The following is a 22781-nucleotide window of genomic DNA, read 5'->3' as shown; positions in this document are numbered from 1 at the left end:
ATCCAATTTGAATAGCAACAGATGGAGGTGGCATTTCAAGAGGAAGGAAGAGAGAAAAAGACTGTCTCGCTTCCTGCAAACTAAATATATATATCTCTTTCCATCAAAGGAATAAAAAGAAGACAAGTAATCTGCATTTTAATTTTGGTGCATGACTCTTGCCATCATCTTCTTAATAACATGGTTTAATGATGTTGAACATTTTGTTAGGAGGCAACCATTGCTGTAAAGTGCCAAGCACATGTTGACAATATACGAAAATATTTATTCATCCACAAAATTATTAATAATATTGAACATGGAAGTAATCTAATCTTTGCTTTAGAAAAAATATGTCATTATTTAGTCTATCAAGTGGCCTATAAATAGGCCAACACATACGCCATCTTGAATGAAAGGAGATCCATCAGCTCAAGAAGTACTTAAGTATTATTATCTGTAATGATTGTGATAATGGTGATAGTACTTCACATTTTTATCGTCTTTGACAGTTTATATTATTTAATTTAATCTACACAACAGCTCTGTGAGATAAAGAGGTCAGTTTATGAACAACAAAGTTGAACTGTGGTCATTGCAGGTTCTTTGGGGTTTAGATTCAGTGACAGGGTAAGTATCTGCCTCTAGGTGAGCAGCTTGCTCTTTCCATGGCTGGTAATAAGACATAGATACTTTAAGGATTTTCTGTGGGATTTGCATTATAAGCCAATTACGTGATCCAAAGACAATTGATCGAAACTTTTCATTAAAAAACTGTGGTTATGATGAAACATATTAGATTAGCCATATTCTCATGAGTCCAGAAACATCATTTCAGGCCCCATGAGGACTATGATGACTGTCTTTTTAATACTGTTAGGCGACTGAGATTTTAATAGATAATATATTATTCTTGAAAGAAAGTTTAAGCTAACATCTTGCCTGCTTTTGGGTCTAAATCCAGCTGGAAAAGGGACTCCAGTTGCCATTCTTCTCTGGGCACTCTCATCTCATAGAGCAATATTGTCTTTGCACAAAACGATATGATAAAATAAATCTATCAGGCAAAGGCAAGGACGTCAAGATTGTGCAAGTCTATGTACAGTGTGGAAAAATTCACTAAAATGTGATACCTATGTCATAGAATTTACTTTCTTACTTGTAATGCACTGTACTGTTCAATCAATAAACGAGTGAATAAGACAGACAAAAATGCCCATCTTCAACGATCTTGTATTCTAGTTGGGGGAGAGAGACAATAAAAAAGATCAGTAAATGTATATAGAATGTCCTATGAAGGAAAATAAAGCCAAGAACAGGATAAAGGAATATTGGAAGGAAGAGGACCACTGAGGGAAAGAAGTACTTTTGGTTTGTATGAACCACATAAACTGCATAAAAAGTGGAAATCCCTTTAGGAGAAAATACATAAGAGCAAGTATCACCGAAATGTATATTTTTTGTAGAGACATATCATGATGTTTTTAATACTTAAATGGAAAGCTTCCTCTTCTGAATTTCAGTTCTGAACTAGGAAAGTACTTCCAATTTGTAAACAAATATTACTTTACTCGTGATTTTACTACATGCCGCCATTTTTGTTTTTCTTTAACAGGAAAGATTGTCATTGATGGGATAGACATTTCAAAACTGCCGCTGCACACACTACGTTCTAGACTTTCAATCATTCTGCAGGATCCAATACTATTCAGCGGTTCTATTCGGTAGGTGACGTATTCAGCAGAAACTCGTGTGCCTCAGGACTTACCCTTTGGCTCATAGGAGGGTTTTACTCAGAATTGCTTTTCAGGTAGGTGTGAAAGTTTGTCACCAAGATGATGAGGTCAAATGTTCTGTCCCACAGTTTGGATTGGGGCACCTAGAGTGGCTAAATTAACCTATAGAAGCGCATCCTTTGTGCCTCCAGCAGTTCATCTCTTCTATCCGACCCTACAAACATCACTTTTTCCTCTGTACTTGGGGACAGTGATTCTTGGCAGACATTTCTGAGGCGTCCACCCTACAGGCGCCCTGCCTATCTCTTGTGTGTCTGGTCTGGCCTCAGCAGATACTGAGTTTGGTTTATACCTTGATTCCCTCCCATCACCCACAACTCCTCCTTCTGCCGAAATTGCTCTGAAGAAGCTGCTACAACCTTCTCCATGCCTGGTTTGTGGTTTCTCATGAAAAAAAAAAAAAAGAATGGAGGTATCTCCTCTTTGCTAGGTCCTTTAAATATTGATATATCATCTCACTAAATCCTCAGGGCACTGCTCTAGTGTTCATATTATTGTCCCCATTTTACAGATGAGGATTTTAAACCTCAGAGAAGCTGTAGCTTGGCCAAGTTCATATACTTAGTAAGTGGTAACACTGCCGTTCCAAATAAAGTTTGTCCAACGCCAAAGTCCACTGTGTCATCGTCCACCAGATCATCGCTCTCATTCCACCCACCCTCTGTTCTCTCTTGCGCCCCTCCTCTATCTACTTAACTGCAAAGTATTTGCCACCTTTTACTAAATATTCCTTGTCTTGAAGAGAAGCTGTATGTAAGATTGCTCCATATTCAATTGTAAAATTACTTTAATTAAAAGTTCTGGGCGTATCAGATTATTTAGCAATATCATAGTAAATCTATATCTCTGAATATATTTATTATGAATATTGTTATTGTGGTTGGTGCAGCATAGCTCATCTGAAATAGCACTGCATGTTCCCATATAGATTTCTGTAGTTAATGTCAGTTCTGTAGGAATAATTTGCTAGACACTATTCAAGTTATATTAAACATAATATGAAAGTAGATGTATCCAATTTAATGAATTTTATCAAATCTTATCATGGATTTAAACTTACTAATTATATCATCGAAAACCATTGCCCATAACATTCAGGTCATTCATTCACCCATCAAGCATGAATTGAATGCCTGTTCTATCCTAAGCACTGTTGTAGATCCTGGGCATACAGCAGTAACCAAAACAAACAGGATTTACATTTTAAGGAAAGAACAGCAGTAAGCAAACGTACATTAAAAATCATTTTTTAAATTTATTCACTAATTAACTGATTTTTTTCCTACAGATTTAATTTAGATCCGGAGTGCAAATGCACGGATGACAGACTTTGGGAAGCTCTAGAAATTGCTCAATTGAAGAATATGGTCAAATCCCTACCAGGAGGTCTAGGTATATTTTCTAAATGATACATTTATTTTTTTACATATGCAATGAATTCTACATATCTACATTTTTTGCTGGAATCACATAATTCTAGTGTTAAATCTCCTTATATTTAAAATAATCTCCTAAAGGTCATTAGGACACTTCAAAATCTAGTGTTTTTGCAGGGGGTGCAAGAGGATGAAACCTTATAACCTTCTGTTCTATGCAAGCAGGCCAAAATATTCCAATTAATACATTTATCTCTTCAGTCTTTCCACCATTGATGGATATAGATCACTTTAATTAGAATGTTTCCTTGTGGTCATTCTACTCACATGATTTACGTGATCGCTTAACCCTCAGTAGGTAGATAAGAGGACTGAAAAGGCTGTTAGGTCCAAAGAGTACTTGGTGCCATTTAGAAACAGGTATTTTCTCCACAGTAGCAACCATTTTCTTTGCTGCCAGGAGGGCATATTCCTTTTACTTACATAACATAATTTTTTGGAAGACATTATTTTCTATTACCTAGCTGCAGGATCAGTTTGGGTACTTGTGTAAGATATGAAACATGTACTCAAACGATCCCTGAGTTAAACTCAGTCCCAGATGTAGTATAATTTCTGGCAAATAACCGATGATAAAAACAAAAGAGCAATGTGAATAACGAAAGAACAACATGATTAATGAAACAAGAGAGAGTTCACGATATAGTCTTTATTCATAAAAGCGAACATCTGTAGTTTTGGACTTCTGTTTCCTTAAAACCTGAACACATTTAAGAAAGCATCGGAAAGATTAATAGTTGGTTGATATTCTAATTTTAATACATAATATGTAGTTGCCAAATTGATTGTGTTGTTTGACATCTAGTTTTTTTTTTTTTTTTAATTAACCCACAAAATAAAATGATGTTTATTTGTTAGTTTATTTGGGAAAGGGGACTCAAAAACAATACCTTTTATGATTATAATTTAGTCCCAAGGAAAAGGCATCCCACAAACGAAATTGGGGCAGCGTGTCTTTAAGGATAGTTTTACTGACTTTGCCTGTGTCACTGTGGGAGTAATTGCAGAGGTCTGGGTGAAATTTCCCATAATAATTTTTGATGTCTTCTCTGGAAAGCCCAGCCAATGTACTTGAAATTGAAAAGTCTACTTGCGATAATGCTTATAGACCTTTTTTCCTTGGTATTTAGAGACTCTGCCCTCCCCCCATTAATAACTGGAGAGGCAGACAATTACATCTTTATAGTTCTCTTCACTAACATGAGACCTGCTTGTACCTGTTTTGAATCATGGGCATAGTGTTTGGGGGTTATGGTACAGTGTAAGCAACAGGGAATGGCATTTACACTATGTAATTGAATATTGTTTATGCTCATTGTCTTAATAAAGATTACATCAGTGGTTTGATAATGATCTGGTTCATGCCAACTCTAGTGAAGAACATTCATCATGCCCCGCTTCCTTTTTATTTATTATATACATTAAAATTTGGAGAATAGATGCATAGCCTCCAAGCATGAGAAATTATAAGAATTTGATGCAGTGAGGCAATAATCAATAGAAATTTCCTCTCAGAGCCCTACTAAAAAGTGTTTGAATCCTAATAATATAGATTATTTTGGAAATAGAACTTAAGCTAAACTCACAGTAGTACTTTATAAAATGTGGTTGAAACCAAAAAAAAAAAAAAAAAGAAACTATAATGAGGACATAACTCATTTCTCCATGCAATAAAGTTTCATTCAGCTACCATGTCAGATGCCAAGTGGTAAGTACTGGGGACACATTGATAAACAAAAACAAACCCAGTCCTTACCCACTAGGAGCTTAAAGTCCAGGGAGATGATATAATGGAAGGAGAACAGGTACTGGAGTTGAGAATATTCTGTTTCTTATCAAGCTCTACTACCAGTTAACTAGGTGATCCTGGGCGAGCCACATCATCTCTCTGGGCCTTGGATGATTATATTAAATAATTAAATAATCTCCAAGGTCTTCCAGTCTTTAAAATGTTTAACAGTATTTTATATCCTACTATAAGGAGGGAATTTACCACCTGTTTTCAAACACAGGGTGACCCAGGATCATCTTCATTTTCCCCAATTAAAGTTCCTCTTTGCTTTTCCAATATGAAATCCTTGCACCAGTACAAAGTGATATGCAGCATGTTCTTGTAGGACATAATGTGTTTTCTACTACTTTGCCCAAGGAAAATGTTAGTATCATTTCTTTAATGAAGTCCTTGCTTCTTTTTTTTGATTTAGATGCAGTTGTCACTGAAGGTGGGGAGAATTTTAGCGTTGGACAGAGACAGCTGTTCTGCCTTGCCAGGGCCTTTGTCCGCAAGAGCAGTATTCTCATCATGGACGAAGCGACAGCTTCCATCGACATGGCCACAGTGAGTGCATTATCTAAGCTTCTTTAAGTTAATGAGTTGAAGAAATGCATGTGAAAATTACAATTTATTTTTCCTGATTGGATTCTGAATCCTCAGTACTATTGTTCTGAGTATCTTCTCAACCACCTCCTTGATCAACCAATGATACAGCACAATAGAATTTCAATAAAGGAGACTTGACTCTTCTTGTAAAGGACCTCCTGTTGTCAATAAACATCATATAAATTTGTCATCTCTTTTTTTTCTAGTTTTATTTTACTTTATTTTTCTCCATTCTACCTCTTTTTATTGAAGTATAGTTGATTTACAATGTGTGTTAGTTTCAGGTGTACATTAAAGTGATTCAGTTATACATACACATATATCTATTTTTTTCAGTGCCATCACTTTTTGATAAATCCTCAGAACAGTAAAATTCCAGGGCTCAGTTGATGAGAGTACTGTACTGTATTCAAGTATTCAAGTGTTGTGTCATGGAAGTTCTAAGATGAAGTATGCAAATCTCTATTTAATAGAATCTATTGATAATCGAAACCAATCATTTTCTCACGCAATTTGAAGATGGAGTCATTATAATTAATGTTGGCTAGAATTAATAATGGCCTTCTCAATGTATTCATGGTAACGAGGCAGAAACTTTGCCTTTTGAAAGAAATCATTTAAAAGTGTCAAATAGGGGGAGGGATAAATTAGGAGTTTGGGATTAACATATACACACTACTGTATATAAAATAGATAATCAACAAGGACCTACTGTATAGCACAGGGAACTCTATTCAATATTCTGTAATAACCTATATGGGAAAAGAATCTGAAAAAGAATGGATATATGTGTATGTATAACTGAATCACTTAGCTGTACACCTGAAACTAACACAACATTATAAGTCAACTATACTCCAATATAAAATAAAAATTAAATTTAAAAATAGTGTCAAATATGTCCAAGAAGGATCTGTCTGGAAGGCTGTGATTGAGTGGGGAAAATATCACATTGAACTGCTATCAATTAATGTTCTTCTTATAAAAGTTAACTTGATATTAAAAGTTTGGTATCAGAAAGGACAAAAATAAAAATCTTATTTCTTTTCTTACTGTACACTTTAGATTGAATAAAACTACCCAAAAAGGTGAAACAGTTTCAAGATTATTAAGAGCCATATATATGGAGATGCTAATTTGACATCATTTATTTGTATTAAGTAAGACTAATCAGTTAAAGTACCTATTCAAAGTTTATATATCCTTCTCGGAGTTAAGATAATTTAAAGCAATGAAGTAGTTTCTAATGAAGCCATTTCACTAAGTAAACATAACTACATCAAAATTAGTATTAATTACTAAGTTCTGACAATATTGTGGCTTATTGTAAGGATAGTACTGCCTCAGTAAAGATGAGAGAGAGAGAAAGAGGGAGAATAAGAATGAATTAATTGGCAATAAACCATGTGATTGGAAGAAATAGCTCCTTCACTTTAAGACTTAGGTAATCGAGCTTTTTTTCTAAGAGAGAGGTAGAATCTTTACCCAGGACATCTTTTAAAATATAATGATAACAATGGTTTGTGGTGGGAATAAAAATAGTTCCTGCCTGGAATGTACTTTTATGGGTCAAAGTCCGAATTTTTAGCATGTACTTTATTTTTTCCTTTTCTGACACAAAACTTAACACTATTTTAGGGTTTTATTAGTTTTGAATACATCCTTTTTATGGCATAGCTCAAGTGAGCATTTCCACACCCATTTGGTTTCATTTTCCTCATTCAGTTTCCTGGCAATAAATCTATCAGTCATTCCTAGTTGATAAACTGAGTTTTATTTGCATTTTGAAGACACTGCAGAAGCCAGCTGGAGCTTGCTGCTGGGCACTGCTCCCTGTTAGGCCTTCTGCAGAAGACTTAGCAGTGAGAGTTCTCAGAAGAGATTGGGCATGTTGAAGCATTGTTCTTGGGGACACAATATCAATATTATGGCAAGAGAAAGTAGTCCAGAGAAAATTCAGACTCTATTTATTTTTTGGCAGGAAAACATTTTGCAGAAAGTGGTAATGACAGCTTTTGCAGACCGCACCGTTGTTACAATAGCTGTAAGTATGGGCGACAGAGTTGATTTACTGCTCTTTGGTTTTTCTTCCAAGATTCAATATTCTTTATTTTTGAGCAATTAAAATATGTTGAATCATGTATTTCTCTGCTAATATTTCTGTATCCGTACAAAAAAAAGAAAAAAGAAAAAACAAAAAACAGCTATGCTTTGAAAGCCTTTACACTGTTTTTTTCCAAGCTGTCTGCTCTACCTTCCTCTGCTAGGTTACAATGAAAGAACATTCTCAGTCTCGGGATTCCAGCAGGTCATGGCCTGTACTTTTTCACCAGATACAGATGGCAGTTCATATGGGATTATTCTTTTTTTTAATAATCGAATTGTCTGATGATCAGTTTCAGAAGCAAAATTCACTGGTTTGACTCCCTAGTCTGCTACTATTTGCACTTAATTTCTATGTTCCTATTTACTTAGCTGTTTGCAAAAAGACAATGAGACAGCTGTTCTGCCTTGCCAGGGCCTTTGTCCGCAGGAGCAGACAATCAAATTGAAAAACTGCTTAAATCTTTGTAATGCCCCTTATAGCTTACTTCAAAGAGGCCATGGTTTTGTCTCTTCCTCTTTGCAGATGGATGGATTCTTACTGACATTCAGGCTTACATTTAACAGAACTACTTTTTAAATGAATTGCTTAGACATTTTCCCTCTTGCTGATTCTTTTCTCTTCTTTCCATTTTTCTTTCCTCTCCAGCACCGTGTCTCTTCAATCTTGGATGCAGGCATTGTTTTAGTCTTATCTGAGGGTATATTAGTGGAGTGCGATACTGTTCCAAACTTGCTCGCTCTCAAGAATGGCCTCTTTTCCACTTTGGTGATGACCAACAAGTAGACATCCTGAGCTACTCTGCCAAGTAGCCCATTCTCTGGTAGTTATCTTAGCGACCTCCCCCCAGTGAGGCCGAGCAAAGGCAGAGATTAGAGGGGAGGGAGGTGTTGAGGGAACCAACTCCAGGGTATTATTACACAAATCGGTTCAACCAGGGTGCTTCCGTCGCACTTGAATATGTTTTCAAATGTATACATGCACGAGAGAGAGTCGGAAAACCTGGACCCAGATTTACCTCTATCTTAAGGAACAAGTTCTCTCTTCCTTGAGGATGTTCTGTAAGCGTCCTTAAAGTACCGTACACGTGATGTTCCTTACCTGTCCTGAAGAATGCATTGTTTAACTTAATAATTACTTAAGTTTAACAGTTGAGTCATAGGCGTTATGTATGGAGTGCTTGCTTGCGCTTCCAGTTTTGTGAATGATGCATGGGAGAAAGGGTACCCTTTGAAGTGCAGCTTTTTCAAGGGGGCTGGAAATGATTCCCCATCCGGGCCCACCTTCTGTAAACTGGGCCTAAGTAAAAAGAAATCCACTTTCTCTCACTTTCCCAGCGAACTCTGTGATTCTTTCTGCCCTGGAGTCACTTGATTAACTCATTCACACTAAAGTGTGAATGACTTAAGGAGTGAGAGAATTGGCTAACTTGAAAAATGTTCCTATAATATTTTCCAGAATTTTCTCACTGAAGAGATGGGGAGGATCCTGCTCCCCTGACAAAGGCAGGTTAAAAGGGGAAAAACAGACCTTTGTTTACTCAAAGAACTAGTTTTCTTTACTCTGCATGAAGCATGGTATTGTTGGGTGGTCCCATTTAGTCAATACCTGAAAGATACTTGAGCATAATTTGTATTTTTTCATCAAAAAATTATGTTCTCCTACCCGATTTCTGTTCTCCTACATTCACTGATACTTTTCTGTGTACTTGTGTATCTTTCACCCATTCTTCATTTCAAGACCACCAGTGTGGAGGTGGCCACCAGGATACCTAGAGTTCTTTCCCCTGGACACACAGAAAGCTGTGGAGGAGAACAGATTACTGTGGGGTCAACTCCTTTTCCCAGGCTTATAGGAAGGAGAGCTCCACCAATTTGTGGTAGACCCCTTGTACAACAATCCTCAGCTCTATTAAGAGTAACTATTTTTCCTTCCCTGATAAAAGTTGTTCTGTTACTTCTGGTAACTGCCACTGAAAATTGTGGAATAACTTTAAAGATAACTTTCTCAGGCTTCTAAAAAGCAGCGCTCATACCCCAAAATAGTGCATGGCATTTTTTTAAGGAAGATGATCTATTCTTCACTCTTGATGAAATTAATTTCTCTGGAGCATTTTGAAAATTTCATCATTGCTATGACAATTGATACCACACTTCGTCAAGTGAAAAATACTTTGGAGTAATAGAATAAACACTTGATATATTTATTTCTATAGGCCAAGTTTTTCAATATTTTTAAAAGTAAACATTATTTTAGAATATCAAGGCAATGTTTATAATATACTGTTTATGGATTTAGAAGCCAGGTTTTTTAAATATCTATGATATGGTTATTGAAGAACTAATTTTTTTGAAGGAAATGCATAGCAGCTATTAAATAGCTCATTATGTTTATTTTTTTTCTAAATGCATGGGGATGCAAGTGGCTCTGGTCCATTCTCAAAGATAGATAAACATTATCCTTCAAAGTGTGATAATTCCTAAATATATACCATTCATTACCTGTATTTAGTGAATGATGTAGGTTTGTCTATAGATGTTGAAAATAGTGGTGAATGTTCTAAGCTGTCATCTTTATCACATTCCATAGTCATGTTGCTTTTCCCCTCTAGTTGTGAGTGCCAGCCAGGATTGCTTGTTTTTCTGAAAGCATGAGCATTGAGACTACCCCATCTGCATGGCCCAGGGCAAGTGATAAGCCTTTGCTTCTGGGGATGGCTTTAGGTTGGACTTTGGGTTGTTAGGAGAAGACACTTTGGAAGACTATGCATCAGCTAAACAAATGATATTTCTAGGTTCGGCAGTCCCATCTTCATGCTGATGTTTTGACCTGTTCAGTCCAGGTCCAATATGGTGGGCCCTGGCCACATGTGGCTACTGAGCACTTGAAATGTGGCTGGTCCTATTGAGAGGTGTTGTAAGTGTGAAATACATACTGGATTTCAAAGACTTAATACTAATAAAAGAAAGTAAAAGACCTCATTAATAATTTTTATATTGGTTACATGTTGAAATAACATTTGGGGTATATTGGTAAAATACATTACTAAAATAAATTCCACCTGTTTATTTGTGCTTATAAAATGTGGCTCCTAAGAGATTTAAAATTACATGTGCCTCACATTTATGACTCACATTATATTTCTATTGGACAGCACTTATCTTAGCAAGAGTAGTGAAAAGGTCCACTGCAAAGACTTTTCCCTTGTAAATCCTAACGATAAAAAAATTATAGTAGCTGACATTTATTATTTGCTCATATGTATCAGACAAAGTCCTGAATTTTTTTTTACATGGATTGTCTCATTTGATCCTCACCACCGTTCTCCAAGGCAGGTACTATGACGACCATCATTTCACTGATGTGAAAGGTGAAGCATACAAAAGTTGTTTGTTGCTCGAGATTGCACAACCAAAACATGAGTCCATTCTAACTTCAGAGCCTGCATTCTTAACCATGATGCTAAGAATGACAAGTGAACAATCCTCTAAGTACCAGATCCTCCCAACAAAATGGTCTGATGGCAGAGTGGAAATAGCTCACACTTTGAAGTTAATAAGTCTGGTGTGGTTGCTGGTTCTGCTACTTATTATCTGTGTGATACGCTTTTGCTTTATCTCTATGAACCCCAACGGTCTCCCCTATAAAGTGGAGAGAGATAACACCCACATTCGAGGAATGTTCTGATGATTAACAAGTATGTGTGTGGAGTACCTAATGTATAATATATGCTCAGTAGGTGGTAGCTTTTATTATGATGAATTACTAACACCAAAGCTTCTCTCCAGAGGGTACCATGTGGGAAGAGAGGATGAATGAGTGGCAGTGATCTCTAAAGGCAAAGAGACAGCATGCCTACCTAAAGTCCTGGATAATTCATTTTAACACTGCATGCCAGAATGGACTTCCCCACATGGTCTTCCTAGAATTGAACCACCCTCCAGAGTTCTTCAAATTGTGTGTTAGCCCACGGAATTATTGATTCTACTCAAGAGATAATTTTTGTCTAGATTAAACTATAACCCAACTGGTTCACGATGACTCTTCTTATCATTTAATTACTTGACAAACATTTGTTAGCCTACTCACATTTCCATGAAAATGATGAAACTACTATATTAGCTACACCCAATTTAATACAGCCTATATAAGACCATACTGGCCGGTGTTTAAAAGTATGTAAATCAATCATACTTTAAATAAGAAAGAAAAAGAGGGGCTGTGCTTCTTGCACCTCCTGGCTTCCCAAGATAAAGAAATGTCCTTGAATAATCAGTAAAATATGCATTTTCCATTGCTTTGGCTGGTGTCCTGAAATTTATAACGAATACATTTACTCTTTTTTCACTCACAGCATCGGGTTCACACTATTCTGACGGCAGACCTAGTTATTGTGATGAAGCGAGGAAATATTTTAGAATATGACACTCCAGAAAGCCTCTTGGCCCAGGAAGATGGAGTATTTGCTTCTTTTGTTCGCGCAGACATGTGAAGGAATGTCTTAAAACCATACGTGTATTTAAAATAATGCTGTCATAACCTACTTAAAGGATCATCAGCTCGGCCTTTGGAAAGTGGCATCTTAAACTTTTATATGCTTTTGTGAAGCTTACTTGTTAGGTTGTGGAATTTTGTAGTTAGTAACAATATCACTTTACCAGTGAATATTGTGTTTTCTATGTTGACATTTATTCCTCCTGGTTTTTTGTTTTGTTTTGTTTTGCTTTCCAAGCTATTACTGCTTAAAATGTTTATTACTGATGCTTTTTTCTAAAGATTAAGCCACATCACCTTTAAGAATAACAGGTTGTATTAAAACATGTAAGCTACTTTAAGTGGTAAATCAACTGCTATGTTTAAGTCTGGTAAATATCTCTCAGGCGTAGAAGTTACAATGAGTGTTCAGTATTATTGTACTCTGATCTATAAGAATATATTTTCCTTTTTGTCTCCAGATGTTACTGGAAGAAAATAAAAGGTAGACAGCTTTTCTAGTCAGTTAGAAAGTGAAACACTCAAATTCATTATCTGGGGTCTGAGAATATTTTCTGTATTCATTAACATTAGTAATACTGATGTTTCTTTTAGCAGTCTCTTTTTTTCATATAAATTGTTTCCTGTCACCATGAAGTCATCACATTTATAATAATGCTGTAAAGCCAAAACCTTCAACTAGAAAGATCATGAAAAGAGTTTGAAAATTTGACACATTATACCCAAGGTTCCATTTTTCCCTGTCTAGTAAGAGGAGAGTTCTTAAGATATCAGGCATATTGTGCCCTTTCCAGACTGAAATTCAAAGAGTAATTAGGCTCAACCTTTCAGCGGCAGGTCAGCTACAGCTTTTTATGGTTTATTTAATCATTAGATGTGGTTAATCATCAAGCCCTAAATTTCCTCAAGCCCTAAAATTCCACATTATTCAAGATTAGGGAGCATAGGCAAGTGGCCTTATTTTCACAGGATATATGTATACATACATACATACATATACATCTGTAGGTGTACATATATATGTAAAGCAAGTATCTATCTCTAGGTGGAAGAGTGTACTTCTTTTAGACATTTATGCCCAATGGTGTCACACATGTATACATTTGCTCCTGCTCTAATTTTAATGTACATGTAAAAAGTGTATCAAAAATGTTATTCTAATTTTAATGTGCATGTTCACAGCGCATTAAAATTTATGACGTATTAGTGTTACACTTGCTTAAATGTAAATTAATAGATTCAAAAAATATTAAAAGTTACCTTCACTGTCATGCTAGCAGCCAAAGCTTTCTACTGCAATTCTGTACCTGTTTGTATAAATATCATTGATTTTCATGTGAGGATCCATGGGCATTGTAAGATTGTGAAGAATTATGATTGACGAAAAAAGAGAATATATGCTCCCTCCCTATAGTTCTTGTGTTCAATTTATTGTATTGTGTATTCACGCTTGCCTGATGTTTACCTAAAATAAGTTTCACGAGGATGGACAAAAATGTTCTATGTTATTTAGCTCAAATTGTCGCCTTTTGTTGTATATATAAAACTTCATTGGGAGAAAAATCCTCTTATTGTTTCCTAAAAGCTAAACAGAACAGAATCAGTAACTATTGATTTGATCTTGAAAATATTTTCTAAACATTCCACCAATCTCCTCACAGTATTTCTGGCATTCAAATACTTTGTAAGGCTGAATTTACATGATGCTTGTTACCAAGTTGTACCTCAATCTCACAGAGAAACTGGGATTTATCCACTGACGTAATCCCTCACAATATTTGTAAATTCTACTGCTATCCAGGCAACGTCAGCAGAAGCATATCTAATTACACTAAACAGAAAGTCACGTTTACCATTTTTACACCTAAGTGGTCACTGGTTTCCTCATAACTTTTAGTCACTTGAGTGTTTAATTGTTTACAAAACTAAATTGACTGAAAAGTCAAGGATGATTTTTTAAATTGTTTAATCATTTATTGTGTTATATGTATGATCTATTGAATATAGAAATGATTCATCTTGAAATAATATTTTACTAAATAAGTACATATCTATAGAAGAAGACCAGCCTTTACCTAATCAAATTTCACATTCACAAATTTTACGTTTAATTAACCAAATCAATTTTACCAATTTTAATTCCTTAATATTTGTTAAAAGCAGTAAATACATAAATCTTTATATAAAAATAGATTATTGATATTGTTGAGAGAGAAAAAATACTGCTCTTAAAGGATTGTGCATCCTCTACTTTTATGCTACTCCACACGATCAATATAAAAGTCAACTTCGCTCTAGACTAGATAAGAGAAGACCCTTCTAAGTAACTGATACTTGAGGTCTGGGACCAAGTCTTGTTTGTCTTTGTACCCTTGGCATATAATACAAGTGCCTGGACCACAGCAGGCCCTAATAAGTATAGTTGATTGATCCACTGATTAATTTCACCATGTGCCTATAACTCTTCACTTTCTGTGTTGTGTTTACTGTGAAAATATATTGCTTTGGTATTATATAATAAATTACTCTTTTTGTTTGCTTAATTAAAAAGGATGATTATTCTTTCACTTATAATACCATTGGGGATCAACCACGACTGATCAATAGATGTAAATTAACACAAGTTGACAAGACAGTACCTGATCATGCTTTGACAATTTTGTTTCACATTTGCCACAGTCATGTACTTTATTAGTTTTATATATAGGCTCTAGGGAAGTTTCCATCAAGTGGAACAACTATATCAATAAGTTTTATTACATCTCTAATTAAATAGCTGGATGTCTGGACTTTTCCCCAAGGTTTATTGATTAGTTCTTATGATTGCCTTCCAATATATCTTTTATGACATTTTGTACTACATTCTTTGGAGTTCTGTGACTTATACTACTATAATAATTCCCTTATTAATCCATTATCCAAAGTTAAATGCAATCTTCTAATCTTAGCCTTTTAGAACAAGAAACAGTAGCCAAGAGGCTGTATCCTGTAACTTGTTTAATTTTTTCTTTAGTAACTATACATCATTTACAAGATTTGCTCAAGCATAAGTAAGATTCACCTAGCCCAAACTCTCCAGTGAAAGGGCTTATATCTGTATTTCTAGCAAATGCTTTCAGATGAGATTCATAATTAGCCAAGTTTGGGAATCGCTGATCTACCTCAGTCACCACTCTCATTTCTTTTTATTGTGCATAACATGGAGCCATAACATGCTGGAGGTGATTTCCACACGCTTCCTATCTTTGCTGACATTAACCTATCCTGGATTGCCAAAACAAGCGTCTCGGTGTCATTGAATGAACTGCCTTAGTTCCGTCATAAAGGAAACATAGTGAAATGAACTGAATCTTAGCTGAGAATATATAAACAAGGACGCTGAACGTGATTTTCTTTTGTGGTTTAATCAGCAATATGTGATCTAAGGGGTTTTAAAAAGATGTAAAGCTTTTTTTACCCACATCTGAATTCTCTGTTGAATCATTTGCATGTTATTCTGCTGAGTTTGAATTCATATTTCCAAAATGTTTATAGTGTGTAAATGTGATCTTTGTGGGTAGGTTTCACTAACGATATTTCACACTATGGAAGGAAGACAAATTACCTGTGATGATTACTCCCCTTGCCACCTTCACATTTTTCCTGTAGGTATCAACATCGCTGACATAGGAAAGTTGATATATTCATTCTACATATCTACTACATGGTATTTAAATTATTTCTTTTTCTAGGGACTATAGCTAATTTCCCTTGTCATTCACACTATGGTCACCAATGCCCTATTTCTAAATTGACAAAGATCAAGGGAGCCATACCTGGCTAAATAAGTTAATTGGCTCAAAGAAGAAAGCCTTCTGTGATTTTAGTGCCACCAACCATCAGAGACCATCTCCAAATATATACTGCATATTAATGGCAAAGAGCATTGTTTTCAGACAATTATTTTTTTATCACTTAATCTGCCCTTCACATAAGTAACTTGTTCATATAAGAGAAACAGTGCAACACTGGCTAATGCTGCTTCATTTCCATTTTTCTCTTAGGGCTACAGTATGTGCTATTTATACACGTTATCAGCTTTTATTAAGTGAAAGACTGTTGACCTTTAATATTATCAGGGCTAAGTGGATTTAGGCCAACTCTTCCATATCTAAGTATTTGCACTTTGACTCATAGTAGTTGGAGCTTTGTTCCAACACTAGTTAAGTAAAGAGCAATTTTAAAAATTCCTAATCTCTTTCTTTCGGAGACCGGAAATGTTCATCAATCCTTTGGAAGTAGGCATAAACAGAATCCTCCAGTGAAGTTTACTCTTAACCCTCCTTCACAGGTTACAATCTATCTCCCAACCTCTCAGTATGCATGGGCCCCCCCCCCACATACATATCATAGATAGATTCACTTCTATCTTAACTTGCTGCCCTAAAGAAGTGTATAGTTGCTATGAATTTTTACAACACACATTAACACAATGCATAGATAAGTCAAATACAAGTGCTTAGAATGGATGGCAGAAAGAGATGCTTACAATCATAATATTCTTTAAGTGTTTCTTCCAGACAGAAAAAAATCACCTTAGGAAGAAATTTCACTTCTTGATAAATCATAAAATGGGGGCTTCCCTGGTGGCGCAGTGGTTGAGAGTCTGCCTGCTAATGCAGGGGACACGGGTTCGAGCCCTGGTCTGGGAAGATCCCGCATGCCGCGGAGCAACTGGGCCCGTGAGCCACAACTACTGAGCCTGCGCGTCTGGAGCCTGTGCTCCGCAACAAGAGAGGCCGCGATAGTGAGAGGCCCGCGCGCCGCGATGAAGAGTGGCCCCCGCTTGCCGCAGCTGGAGAAAGCCCTCGCACAGAAACGAAGACCCAACACAGCGAAAAATAAATTAATTAATTAATTAATTAATTTTAAAAAAATCATAAAATGTATTTCCACACTTGGTCTTAGCCAGAAGGCTGAGAAGCGCTAATAAAATGTATTTCCAGGGATAGGAAGTTCAACCCACCTTTTCTACCAGTTTTTAAGATAACAGTAGCAACACATTGCTGGGTTATGGTGGGCAGGTTCTTTTTAGTTCAACAAAGGGATGATAATAATTGTTATGGGGACTTCCCTGGTGGTTCAGTGGTTAAGACTCTGGGCTTCCACTGCAGGGGGCATGAGTTCGATCCCTGGTCAGGGAACTAAGATCCTGCATGCCACATGGTACAGTCAAAAAATTTTTTTAAATAAATAAATTAATTAACAATACTAATAATAATTGTCATGAAAGCTAGTAAACCAGGCATTTTTGAAAGATGGTTGTCTCCCTACTAAGGAAGGTTGCATGAAAATAAACTTTGGTTACTTCGTCTTGATTGATAATTTGTTGAGTATCTGCTAAGTGTCACCTTTGAGTAACAGAGTGTGATTCAGGGAGATTATTTGCCAGGGTAGTACAAAGCTTTCTAGTATATTAAAATTAGTATAAAATCTTCTGAAATAACTATCTTTATTGTATTTATTTTACAGATGAGAAAACAGAGGTTAGGATTTAAATGAATTACCCCCAAATCATTGATTTAATCATTGATCTCTGTCCAACTCCAGAGATGGCACTTTTAAACACCAGAGAATGGAAGTAGAAAGATGGGGGTGGTATTGAAGGGAGATTTGTGCATTGGAATCTAGGAAATGCAGAATTATTGGGTGTCAGGAAAAGTGAGGACTGGGCCAGTTCTAAAGACCGTCCACTCTCTGATACTCTCTGTCTTCTCAGCTTCCTCTTCCCTTCTGAGCTGCCATTTCCATCCCTCTGTCCACCCCTTCCTCATCTTGTATGTAGCCTTTCTGACCATTCCTATCTCAGATGAAATCTTGGAGCCCCTGGGCCCACAACTCACTATCTTCACTTCTCAGATTGTCTATTTCCAAGTACCAAGCAAGGAATCTACTTTGTCCAGCTAATCTTTTGATCTTATGTGTGACTGGACAAATTTGCATCACTTCACTTTGGGTCAAGAATCAATCTCTGGCCTAAATAGCTGTGACCAGAAGGTCTGAGCCAATTGGAAGTAATGTCTTCTGCTGAGGTGAATTTCACACAGTCTGGAGAGTGCCATGAAAGCAAGAATACAAACCCCAATCACAACCAGTAGTTCCAGGAAAAGAGCGATGAAACTGGGCTGGCTACTGATTATTTTCAGAAGAAAAAGGAAAATTGGAAGGAGGGAGAACCAATTCTTCAATCACATGAGCACTCAAATGAGGTAGTTGACTAAACTCTTGGGCATTCTTCACATGTTCGCATACCCTACCTTTGCTCCAGAGAGAAGGAAAGTACAAAGAAGGATATAATTTTCTTTTAAAATAAGAAAACAAGACAAAATCTCCTGCCATAAGTAACTTCCAAATATTGACTTTCTAAGCCCAAGTTTTATTTCCTTGTGGCAATGACTGCATAACACACAGCCTGTGAGACATTTCCTCACAGCCACCCATTCAAAATGAGCAGTAACGCTCACCTAGAACTGCATCATCCTGCTCATTTCAGGATCCCCAACACATATGACAATCACAAGCATACTTTAGATGGAGGCACCCATTTCTCCCAGTGATCTATCACTTCCATATCTAAGTGCCAAGCACTTGGCCCAGGCACTGAATTCACTGTGTCCTTGACAAACAGGAAAGAGAAAGTGGCAGAAGGCAGATTTGGGGGTGACACAATTTCACCTGAAAATAGGAGCTTCTTTTCTTTGTTCCCACTTGACAACTTCCAGCATATATTAAATGCAGTAAAATATTATATTGGAAACGCAAGGCATCTAGGCTTTTGGCCAAAAATGTAGGGAAAAAATTAGCAAGCCTAGTATTTCATGGGGAATTCTTGGCTTAAATAATATTTTAATAAAGCTTAGCTACATGTGCCAATAAAACATAGAGATGACAGAATGATTAATGATTTAAATATCATGTAATCGCTGAAGTGTCTAGTACCATCTTATATCAAACAACATAAGAGAAGCAAATTCCCGGGGGCAAAGAAGAAAGGAGCAATGCAAAATCAATGCAGATATCAGTAGAGTGCATATTGCATAAACCATCTCATTAAAAATTTGATGAAAGGATAATAATAGCTAACATATCTTGAGAAGGTACGATATGAGCCTTATAAGTATACTCTCATTTAATCTTGACAGAAGCTCTATAAGGTAAGCATTATTATCCCCATTTTAGAATTGAGGTACAGATTGGCTAATTTGCCAAAGGTTTAGTGGAAATGAGATGCAAACTCAGGCGATCTGATTTCCAGGCTCATACTCATAGCCATGTGCTATACTAGACTAATGATTAAATTAGTTAATCATTTAACTTTTCTTGGGAATAAATTATTTATATGATATATGATCTATAATAACACAGAATTATGTCAGTCTATGTAGAATATATTGAAAAACGAACTGGACCAGGAATTAGAAGACCTGAATTCTAGTTTCGATTCTATCACATATTGAATGTATGGCCTTGGACTTATCATTGAAAGCCTGAGTTTCCATCTCCTCATTTGCAAAAAGGAAAACAAGAAGGCATGATAACAACTGCCTGCTGGCCTCATCGAGTTTTTGTGAATCTTAAATTAAATGATGGTGAAAGAATTTTATGATGTGAAAAGCACATTCTGGTATGAAATATCAACATTGAGAACCCATTACATATACCACATCTTAATAGTATTATAGGGATTTTTTAAGTCAGAAAATAAGCTTTTCCCTTTTTAAAAAACTTGATACGATTCTAACTTTACAATGGTGAGATGATATATTCAAGCTGAAATATTATATAAAAATGACTCCAGAATATCGATATCCTTGGGGTTCTGGAAAGGGCAAATGCAAAATCAGTCTTCTGGGGTACAACCTAGATGTCCTGGGGAGGACATAAAAAATTAAGTGAACTCACACTCAAAATTAAAACCACCAGGATGGGAATCAAGAGACACAACAAATAGGGATATTAGCACAAGAATGAGAAATAATAAAACAATCTATAAGAGATTTAAAAATATGTATGTTTGCCAAAAAGGATGTGAAAACGTGCTCAATATCATTCTTCATCAGGAATGCAAATAAAAAATTAAAATTAAAAAAAAAACCAAACAGCTACCTACCCACTGAAATGACTAAAACCACAAAGACTAACAATACCAAGTGTTGGTGAAGGTGGGACTCTCACACATTGTTGGAGAGAGTGTAAATGGCACAACAAGTGTCAAAAACTGGCTGTTTCTACTAAGGCTAAATATGTGCCTTTACCAGGACTCAACATTTCCACTCCTGGGCACCTATCCAAGAGAAATGAGTGCTTATGTCCACAAAAAGACTTGTACAGAAATGTTCAGAGCAGCTTAATTCATAAGAGTGAAAAAACCAAAAAAACAAAAACAACCCAAATGCCCAACAATGGGAAGATGGATAAATAATGGTGGCTTATCCACACAAGGAAATACTATTCCTGGTATATGAAACAACATAGCCAAAGCTCACAAATATTATATTGAGTGAAAGAAGGCAGATACCAAAGAATATCTTTATACATGATTCCATGTATACCAAGCTAAGCAACAAGCAAAACATGCCAATGATAAAATAAGTCATAACAGACTGAGCTCTGGTGGGGAGCAATTACAGTCTGGAAAGAGGCAGAAGGAAATTTTCTAGGGTGATAGACATGCTTTATGTCTTGATCTGTAATCTGTATGGCAGTTACATAGTTGTTTACATGGGTTTTTTAAAAGGTAGGAAAAAGAACAAATTAATTTAAAATAACCAAATAGAATGTCTAGAAAAGAAAAAACCCATTAAAATTAAAAATTCAATGAATATATTAAACAGCAATTAAGCTTAAATGATGAGAGACTTCTTCCATTGGAAACAGATCTAGAACGCACCTGGAATGCAACACAGAACAAGCTGATAGAAAATAAGAAGAACACTGAAATGTAGAAAACAAACTAGTTACCAGTGGGAAGAGGGAAGGGGGGAGGGGCAACATAAGGGTAGGGGATGAAGAGGTACAAACTATTATGTATAAAATAAGCTACAAGTATATATCGTACAACACAAGGAATATTGCAAATATTTTATAATAACTATATATGAAGTATAATCTTTAAAAATTGTGAATCACTATATTATACACTTGTAACATATAATATTGTACAGTGAGTATGCTTCAAAAAAAAAAAAAAGAACACTGAAAAGATATGGAGGATAGGGACTTCCTTGGTGGCACAGTGATTAAGAATCCGTCTGCCCAACCCTCAGAATATTTGCAAACGAATCAACAGACAAAGGATTAATCTCCAAAATATATAAACAGCTCATGCAGCTCAATATTAAAAAAAAACCCAATCCAAAAATGGGCAGAAGACCTAAATAGACATTTCTCCAAAGAAGACATACAGATGGCCAAGAAGCACATGAAAAGCTGCTCAACATCACTAATTATTAGAGAAATGCAAATCAAAACTACAATGAGGTATCACCTCACACCAGTTAGAATGGGCATCATCAGAAAATCTACAAACAACAAATGCTGGAGAGGGTGTGGAGAAAAGGGAACCCTCTTGCACTGTTGGTGGGAATGTAAATTGATACAGCCACTATGGAGAACAGTATGGAGGTTCCTTAAAAAACTAAAAATAGAATTACCATATGACCCAGCAATCACACTACTGGGCATATACCCAGAGAAAACCATAATTCAAGAAGACACATGCACCCCAATGTTCATTGCAGCACTATTTACAATAGCCAGGTCATGGAAGCAACCTAAATGCCCATTGACAGACGAATGGATAGATAAAGAAGATGTGGTACAATATACAATGGAATATTACTCAGCCATAAAAAAGAATGAAACTGAGTCATTTGTTGAGATGTGGATGGATCTAGAGACTGCCATACAGAGTGAAATAAATCAGAAAGAGAAAAACAAATATCATATATTAACGCATATATGTGGAACCTAGAAAAATGGTACAGGTGAACTGGTTTGCAGGGCAGAAATTGAGACACAGATGTAGAGAACAAAGCGGGGAATGGGGATGGTGGTGTGACGAACTGGGAGATTGGGATTGACATGTATACACTGATGTGTATAAAATTGATGACTAATAAGAACCTGCTGTATAAAAAAATAAATAAAATTTAAAAATTAAAAAAAAAAAAAGAAAGCAGGGATCAAAATCTAAAATCATAGATGCATGAAGAAACCCTCAAAGGATACACAGACACTCGCAGTAGCGGTTGCCAGAAATAGGTGATAATGGGAACTGGACAGATCAGCATCATGGAAGGGAGGTAGACTTCTCACTGAATAATTTTTTATATGTTCTAATATTTGATCAGTGTGAATATATGCTGTTTTTCATATAAGAAAGTATATGAAAAACAGCATATTTTGTTTTTTAATAAGACAAAAATGCAACCTGGAAAAAAAAAAAAGAATCCATCTGCCAATGCAGGGGACATGAGTTCGAGCCCTGGTCCGGGAAGATCCCACATGTTGCAGAGCAAATAAGCCCATGCACCACAACTACTGAGCCTGCA

General features: G+C 36.0%; 1 protein-coding gene across 1 annotated transcript in view; it reads left to right on the top strand.

Annotated features, from left to right (window-relative positions):
• The window catches only part of ABCC9 (ATP binding cassette subfamily C member 9), a 139893-nt gene extending 127562 nt beyond the window's left edge, over positions 1–12331 (top strand). Inside the window, exons 37-41 of the mRNA XM_068559737.1 lie at positions 1595–1703; positions 3064–3167; positions 5416–5549; positions 7573–7635; positions 12050–12331. Of these exons, the coding sequence (XP_068415838.1) occupies positions 1595–1703; positions 3064–3167; positions 5416–5549; positions 7573–7635; positions 12050–12187 (548 nt within the window). The 3' untranslated portion in view covers positions 12188–12331. The remainder of the gene's footprint in view (positions 1–1594; positions 1704–3063; positions 3168–5415; positions 5550–7572; positions 7636–12049) is intronic.
• Positions 12332–22781: the final 10450 nt, after the last annotated feature.

This window comes from Eschrichtius robustus, chromosome 13, assembly GCF_028021215.1.
Source record: "Eschrichtius robustus isolate mEscRob2 chromosome 13, mEscRob2.pri, whole genome shotgun sequence".
Taxonomy (NCBI): domain Eukaryota; kingdom Metazoa; phylum Chordata; class Mammalia; order Artiodactyla; family Eschrichtiidae; genus Eschrichtius; species Eschrichtius robustus.
This window is presented reverse-complemented; position numbering and strand designations above follow the sequence as displayed.